The sequence below is a fragment of the Beta vulgaris genome, chromosome 9 (genome assembly GCF_026745355.1).
Source record: "Beta vulgaris subsp. vulgaris cultivar EL10 chromosome 9, EL10.2, whole genome shotgun sequence".
Classification (NCBI taxonomy): domain Eukaryota; kingdom Viridiplantae; phylum Streptophyta; class Magnoliopsida; order Caryophyllales; family Amaranthaceae; genus Beta; species Beta vulgaris.
The window spans coordinates 50,004,133-50,012,556 of record NC_079210.1 but is presented as its reverse complement, the minus strand read 5'-3'; the positions used below and the strand labels follow the sequence as shown (position 1 = coordinate 50,012,556).

At 30.4% G+C, this 8,424-nt stretch overlaps 1 protein-coding gene across 1 annotated transcript; it reads left to right on the top strand.

The window, feature by feature from the left end:
* Positions 1–5,022: 5,022 nt before the first annotated feature.
* On the top strand, positions 5,023–7,983 carry LOC104905023 (uncharacterized protein At4g15970-like). Its single transcript, XM_010693466.4, has 2 exons — positions 5,023–5,403; positions 7,216–7,983. The coding sequence occupies exons 1-2, from the start codon at positions 5,023–5,025 to the stop codon at positions 7,711–7,713; spliced, it is 879 nt and encodes a 292-aa protein (XP_010691768.3). The 3' UTR covers positions 7,714–7,983.
* The last annotated feature ends 441 nt before the right edge of the window (positions 7,984–8,424 follow it).

Below are 8,424 nucleotides of genomic sequence, written 5' to 3'. Positions count from 1 at the left end.
GGTGTTACCGTATATCTATATATCCAGAACATATCTATAAATATAGACCAAAACATCCTTCAATTTCTCGCAATAAACAATAATTTATTAGTTTAAAATCTTCATATACTTTGAAACATATATGAGTGTAGATCAATTTTTTTTACTTACTATAAATTGTTCTTGGTTTGTTATGGAAAAGGGTTCTTATAATAGTAAATTTTGATGAATAATATTTCTTCATTTTTGCTGCTTGAAAATAGATTGAGAGTTAAAAGTAAATACTATTTTAATGTTTTTAAAATTGAGCAATGTGTTTTTACTTACATAATGGATAGTTGGGACTATTTGGAGCAAAATTGAATGAAAAATAATTGAGTGGGCGTTGTTGTATGCTTAGGCCGATTAGATAAATAAAAGTTGCTCTATATTTCTTTTCTATATTGTACAATTTCTGCAAGATTGAAGGAAATATTTTATGTTCTTTAGAGTATAGTAATTACTATACTCTAAAGAACATAAAACATTTCCTTTAAGGGCTAATGTTTAAGGGGAAATTTTTCATCTGTTAAATAGCTAATGTTCTTTATTGTATACGACTTTATGTTCTTTATCTTATAGATTGATGAAAAACATGGACCATTTAAGGGCTTGTTCTCCCCAGCTTATTTTCAGTTCAGTTCAACTCAGTTCAGTTCAGTTCAGTTCAACTCAGTTCAGTTCAGCTCAACTTAGCTTAGATCAGTTCAGTTCAGTTCAGCTCAGCTCCATTCTTTTATAATCATTTTGTTAAATATTATTATTATGTTGGTCTAATTTATTTTACTAATTACTCTTATTTATTATTATTTATTTTATATCATTATTAAGTATTATTATTATTATTATTGTTATTATTATTTCTATTATTTTGTTTACTATAGATTTATTCATTATTATTACTATTATTATTAGAAGGAACATGGTTTAGGTCAAAAGCACAAATGAACCCACGTTTTTTAGCCCATAAACTAATCAAATCGCGTCAAAACAGTTTATGATGCAATTTTGCGCGATCCGACCCAATCATTAATCTTATAACTAAATATATTATTATATTATTAAATCTAATTATTAAAATAGTAATATTAATTTACTTCTTATATATTATTGTTATTATATAATCATATCATCAAGCATTAATATATTAATACAAATAATATAAAATAATTATTATTAATTATTATTATTAATAATAATAATTTATGATTATTAATATTATTTATTCATAACTATCATTTTAAAATATCCAAAATACTATTAATATTCATTATTATTACTTATCATTATAATAATTATTAATATTCATGTTATTATTGTTTAAATATTATTTATATATTTATTACATTCAATTTAATTCAATTCAGTTCATTTCAGTTCAACTTAGTTCAGTTCAGTTCAGTTCAATTGTTTTATGCCGAAGAGAACAGGCCCTAAGTTAGTACAAAATGAATTATCAAGCGAACGTAAGTTATATCATGAGTCTTGTTGTTATCTTGTACACTCTATACAACATACATGACAAAAATAGCTAAGTCAAAGGCTTTATATTAGATGATAGAAAGCATTTATCATACTATGTTATCAGCAAGTTTAGCTTTTATATTTGTGTACCAGTGGTTTCAATTTTTATGAGCCGTAACTTGTGAGGCATGGCAAGTTGGTTATGAAAAATGATTTGGAATTTTCTGTACAACATAACTATATAAACCCCTTCTCATTTTATTGACAATTAAAGAATGAAACTCCTTCGAAACTTCCATCTTCTTAACCCTATGTGTTGATGTGCGTTTAATATTTCTTCAACATACTCCTCATATAGTTATATATAGCATAATGGATTTTTGAAGGGAAGCGTTTTTTTTTTTTTAATATTGGTTGAATTATAATAATCGGTTATAATAAGATTTGATTTGTTTCCTTAATTGATAGAAGCTTGATTAATTTCCTTAGTTATTGTAATTGATTTTATTACCCTATTTGTTGCACAATGCACTCGGTGGAGGATGAAGGGTGATTAGAAAAACATTTGTGCCACGTGGCATAACCAAAGAAAAAGCTGGAAAGTTGAGGGTGAAGGAGAGCAGAGGAAGCTTCATGTCTTGCCACATAGGCTGAAGTTTTCTTACTTTAATATTATATATGATTGTCCGAGTGGGACATTTATGTTGTAATTGTTTCCTATTAGGAATATATGTTTTGTTAGTTTCTACTTGTGTTGCTCGTAAAAGCAGCACCTCCGAGATGATGACCTTATTTTCGGCTCCGCAATTAACTTAGCCCGAATCCGTAACCGGCGCACACCCCTTCTCCTTTGGCCAGCTGCGCTCTCCTCTCTTTTGTGTAGATTGTGCTTGTTGCTCCTCTCGTCATCATTAGGTCATTGATACTTCTCCATTTGATCTTGGGATATCATATTATCCTTCATTATTTGATGCATGTTTCTCTCGATTCGATTACAGGATATTAACCAGAAATGGATTGAATTGATTGAATAAGATTAACTTGCAAAAAATCAATTGATTAAAGTTATGGTATTGTAACCTATATCGTGTTTCAACAGAAAAACATAACTACATAAGCAGATAATTAATAGCATCAAAGTATCCAGAAAGGCATTTCGGGAATCGGTCTGATTCCATCTTTGCAGACACAAAAGAATTCTTAACGTGGTTTAATCTCTGCTCTTATATATACGTCCACAAAATCCACTAATAGCAGACTCCTTATGTATAAGTCCCCACTACTAACTTATTAGTAGTGCTTCCCAACACTTAGCTATAAGTGTTGCTAAGTTAAATCAAATACAAACTCGTGTACCTAACCCAACACTCTTTATAATTATGAAATTACAGAAATATTCTCCGTAACAAACGCTACTTTATCAAGCAGGTAGATGATATGATTTTCTTAAGTAATTTATGTGGCAATGTATGTGATACCGTGCTATGCTCTGTACAGTACTAGTGGTTTCCGATTTTCTCTTGTAAAAGCTCAAATCTAAAATATGAAAACTAGGTCTGAATAGATAGCTTTTATGTTATGAATCTTCCTTGTTTGTAGATATGATAGAATCCTTTATGATATTATCGTATCTTTTAACATTAGAAACAATCTTTTACATATAAGATATTATCTATTTAAATCTAACCTTCCAAAAATAACCAAGGATGTTTTGGCCTAGTGGTTAAGATTGAGGTACCTGAACAATAGGTCACAGATTCGAATCCCCCCTCCCCTTCTTTGTACTTTGTACTGCCTTCGTGGCTCATATGGATCAAAAAAAAAAATCTAACCTTCCAAAATGGTAAGATATTCATTTAGATAATACTTTACATTTGAATGTGATATTTTCCGATAATAATATTTTCGAAATTTGTTTCCTTTAATGTAAAATTCATTTTTGTAAGACTTGTTTATTCTAATTTTATATACTACTAACTCTACTAGTTATAAGAGGAAAATAATCACATTTTGAACAATAATTTACTGATATCGCACATACTAACATTCAACCAAGTCAATAACCGTTACATGTATAGTTTGCTATATAGAAAAATAATCACATCTTTCTTCAAATTTGAGCATCCGACTTTCCAAAGCAACCAATAAAATTCTTAACGTCACAATAATAGGGGTTGTGATAGAGAATACACACAAAATATTCTCGTCCTAGATTTAGAATATATTTTTGTTAAATATTATCTTTACAAATTATCATATTAGTTTTTGAAGGATAGGAGTTACCTCAAGTGGGTAGAGCGCTCCCCCTTGACCCTTGAGGTTAGGGGTTCGATCCTTACCCCCCAACATTATGTTGGGGTATTCCTTTGGGCTGACTTAATTTCCTAATAAAAAAAATCATATTAGTTTTCGAACTATCATTCTAATAGCTTCGTAATATGATTAGGATTATCATTGTAATTAACTACAATAAAACAGACGAGCTTGATACAATCTAACATTTTTTTCCTCCCGCCGGTGGGTGAAAAGTAAAATAACACCCACCGGCCGGATCTCATAAGGACTCTAGTTGACTTTTCCATGACCAACTACTAGGCAGGGTGTACACTATTTATACATGGACGTTATTTAATTTTGAAACCTCTCCTAATTGTCCTAAACCCTCCATAATTGATTTCCTTGTCATGTGCCACACGATAAAGTAATTAACGGATAATCACTTATTTGTGTGCAATTACAAAGCATCAAAGTGATAATAAGAGATATTAATGGAGGATAGGAAATTTTGAAATGATTTCAATTGAAAGTAGCCCAATTATGGAGAATTATTCATCATCAATAGTTACAAAGCCTTGGGATTTTGCTAGATATTTCAAAACTTTGGTCATTTTTGTAACACTTGAAGTTGCATTGCTCGTCTTGTCCTATGTTTCATGCAACAACTATGGCCAACTTCTACCTAGCTTGGAGCATTTCTCTTTTCCAATGGTAAGCCCTTAATTATTTCATCTTTGCTTGATCTTTGAACTTTTTAGTAGAAATGTAAGGAAAAGAAATTAGCATTTCTCAACTATGAGTCTAATGGTAATAATCCCGATTAAATTTTAATTGAAACTTGCTAATAGAATTGAGAAAGAAACTAATTTGTTTCATATTAATTCGAATACACAAGAAATGACTTGAAAATCTCTCGATTCAAACCAAACCCGTTAGTAAATGAGTTGAAAAATCCAATCCTACATGATCTACGGGTTTTCTGTAACTTGTTTGACGGTCATAATTCCCATTACTTAATAGTTAATATAAAATTAAAAAAAAAACACTATATAAGCAATCCATAGAACAAAGTATATATGCATGTTTAGTGTTTGTTATAGACAATTAAACACAACTAACATACTTTTTTTTTATCGATGATGTCTTGACCTAGTGGTTAAGATTGAGGTGCCGAATTCCCCTTCCTTTTTCTGTACTTTATACTGCCTTCGTGACTGATATATATAAAAAAAAACTAACATACTTTTTTTTTTCTCCAAAATCATGTGGAAGGTCAAAGATGAATTCTATGAGCTAAGGAAGGTTCTAGAGACAGCTTCAACCAAGGATAAAACAGTAATTCTGACAACTTTGAACGAGGCATGGGCAGAACCAAACTCTTTATTTGATCTTTTCTTAAAGAGTTTTAGAACAGGAAATAATACAGCACCACTTTTAAATCATTTGGTGGTTATAGCAGTTGATGAAAAAGCGTATTCACGATGCCAAAAGTTGGTCACTCATTGTTATTTTCACAAGACTAAACAATCTTCAAAAATGGCTCATGAAGCTACGTTTATGAGCCCTATCTATATGGACATGATGTGGGAAAGATTGGCTTTTTTACAAACCATTTTAAGCTTGGGCTACAACTTTGTTTTCACGGTAAATTTTCTATCTCCTTTCAATAAGATACTTTATTTTGATCTCCAAACCTAGGTGCGGAATAATTAACTTAACTAGGGGTTGTAATTGGTAGTGCCTAATAAGTTTTTCGCGTGGTTTAGAGCGAGTGTTAGTCCATCATTGTAGAGATGTATAAACTTTGTACATTAAGTGACATTTTTAAGTTTAATAGATCATTAACAACATAAGTTATCAAAATTGTACGTATTGATCAGTATCTAAAATGAATATACTTAAGTAATGAAGGGAATATATTTTGAGAAAACCATGTCACAAATCAAAAGTAAATAAAAGAAAAGGAAAAAAATTGTTAGAATATATGTATATTTATTGTGTAGATATCTTTAGGTATTATTATTGTGATTTGTTATCTTGTATTTTAGGTTAAGAGTATCCTAGCTTTTGTGATTTGTAGCCTAAAATAAAAGATAACAAATCACAATAATATCTGGAGATATCTACACAATAAATATGCATATATTCTAACGAAAACAAAATGGAGCTAAGAAGTCAAATATACTCACGGTTTCAAAACATTGTCCAAGGTTTCAATTCTCATCCTAATAATATGTTGGGACATTTATTTTTGGACTGTTTAATCTTGTATTTAGCCTTTAAGGGCCTGTTCTCTTCGGCGTAAAACAGCTGAACTGAACTGAACTGAACTGGTCTGAACTGAACTGATCTGAACTGAATTAATCTGAACTGAACTGAATTGAACTGAACTGAACTGAATTGAACTGAAATAAATAGTGATATGTGAGAGTAAAAGTATTATCAAGAGCTGAACTGAAATGAATTGAACTGAACTGAACTGATCTGAACTGATCTAAACTGAACTGAACTGAACTGCATTGAACTGAACTGAACTGAACTGAATTGAACTGAACTGAACTGAACTGAAGATAAGCTGGGGAGAACAGGCCCTAAGGTTTGAATTCTCATCCTAACACAACAAAGTCTAGCAATGAACTATTTTTGGACTGATTTTGGACCAATTATTTTTCCAAATAAAAAAATACGCACGGTTGATTGAGAAGATGGGTTTATTAGACCATATACTTGTCCAAATCTGTCATATTTTTATCAATTTTATAAAGAGGTATGATTAATTTTTTGAGATGAAATGGCATGACTTGCTGTGGCCCAAGATTTAAAAATGATGCTGAAACTAACAGCCTTGGACCATTATGGAGTTACAAATTTATGAAAGAGATGTCCACTTATATATATAATTGTCAGCAAATACGAATTGGGAAAATCATATGAATAATTCATTGCTACTTGTAAATTTCCATTCTTATTCACAAATATATGTCGTAGTTATCATTTGGATGGAGAAATCATATGTAAAAAATAATACTCCCTTCATTTTTTCTTTTCAATTGTTAGGCCTTTTTTCCGCTTTTTTTTTAAAAAAAAATATTGTTACACTTTATCTTTTTCATTATATGATAACTTATTACATTAACTTTTGACACTTTTCTACCTCATCGATCTACCCCAATCAATACTCATTTTTATCCATCCAAAACCTTCCCACTTACCTTATTTATCTCTCTACTCCAATATTTTAATGCTTCATTTACCTATCCCAAAACCAGGCATTCGATTTTTGTTATATACAACTTCGTTATTTATGAAACTAACTTAATTGGTAAAGTGTTTATTAGGAACAAATAAAGTCAAGCGCACTCCTGATTATTGCTTAACACACATGTTATACTACACTTCAAACCTTAATTAAGATGTGTTAATCTTATAAAAGTTAGTTTTTTTTTTATTTGACAGGATACCGATGTTATGTGGTTTCGAGATCCATTCCCACAGTTCACTCTCGATTCAGACTTCCAAACCTCATGTGATTATTTCAACGGCAAGGAATTCGACATGCAAAATACCCCCAACAACGGATTCCTGTTTGTAAGGTCCAACACTCGAACCATCAAATTCTACAAATTCTGGGTTTCTTCAAGGAACACATATCCTGATTTAAATGAACAAGATGTTTTCAATCAAATAAAAAAAGGTACCCACATACAAGAACTTGGAATGAAATTAAGGTTCTTGAACACAAGTTATTTTGGAGGATTTTGTCAACCAAGCAAAAGTATCAATAGGGTTTGCACCATGCATGCTAATTGTTGCACGGGGTTGGACAAGAAAATAGCTGACCTTAATACTACACTTGAAGTTTGGAAGACTCATCTATTGTCTTTAAGTCTTAATAAGGCACCAAAACGTTTAGATTGGAAGGTCCCAAATCAATGTCTTTTGGGACAAATATAAGTATACAAATGTTGACTCATTGCTTGTTTTCACCCCTTTTCGTAATGGTTTCGAATAGGTTTACTTGATTTAATTTTTTGGGTCATATTTTTACTTCTTGAATCTTACAATTGTGAGTTTGTGACGAAAAGATAGATAAGTTGTACTCCGATTGTTTGTTTTGTCAAGGATTTATATGTCACCTATTAGATATTATATTATAATTAATAATACTTTTTCTATATTGTAATATGTAGTTCTCTTGTATTTTTTTCTTTTTTAATTGTCTAATAAAACTAATGTTCACCTAGTGTCATATTTCGTCCGAACCGATGTTATATAGTTCGAAATAGTCAAACTATTAACTTTTTATGTTTTTGCTAAACCTTTTGATCTTTTTACATACCTTTTCACTTCTAAAGTTATTATTTAATTTTGTGCCACATTTTTATATACTATATTTCTATTTATTTTGTAACTTCATTTTTCGTTTAACTAATAGTGGTTCAACTATCAGTTTCAGCCACATTATCAGTTTCAGCTCCATTTCAGTCAGTGTTGTCAAACATACCTAACTCAAACTAGCTGATACAATAATTTGCAGATAGTCTTTATGTTTACTTTTAGAGCATTATTGGGAGGAAAATATTCTTTTAAAAAAGTGGTATCTCCATTTCATTTGTTTGGTTAGTAAAGGCTGGAAAATAGGTCGATGATAAAAATAGTTGTCTT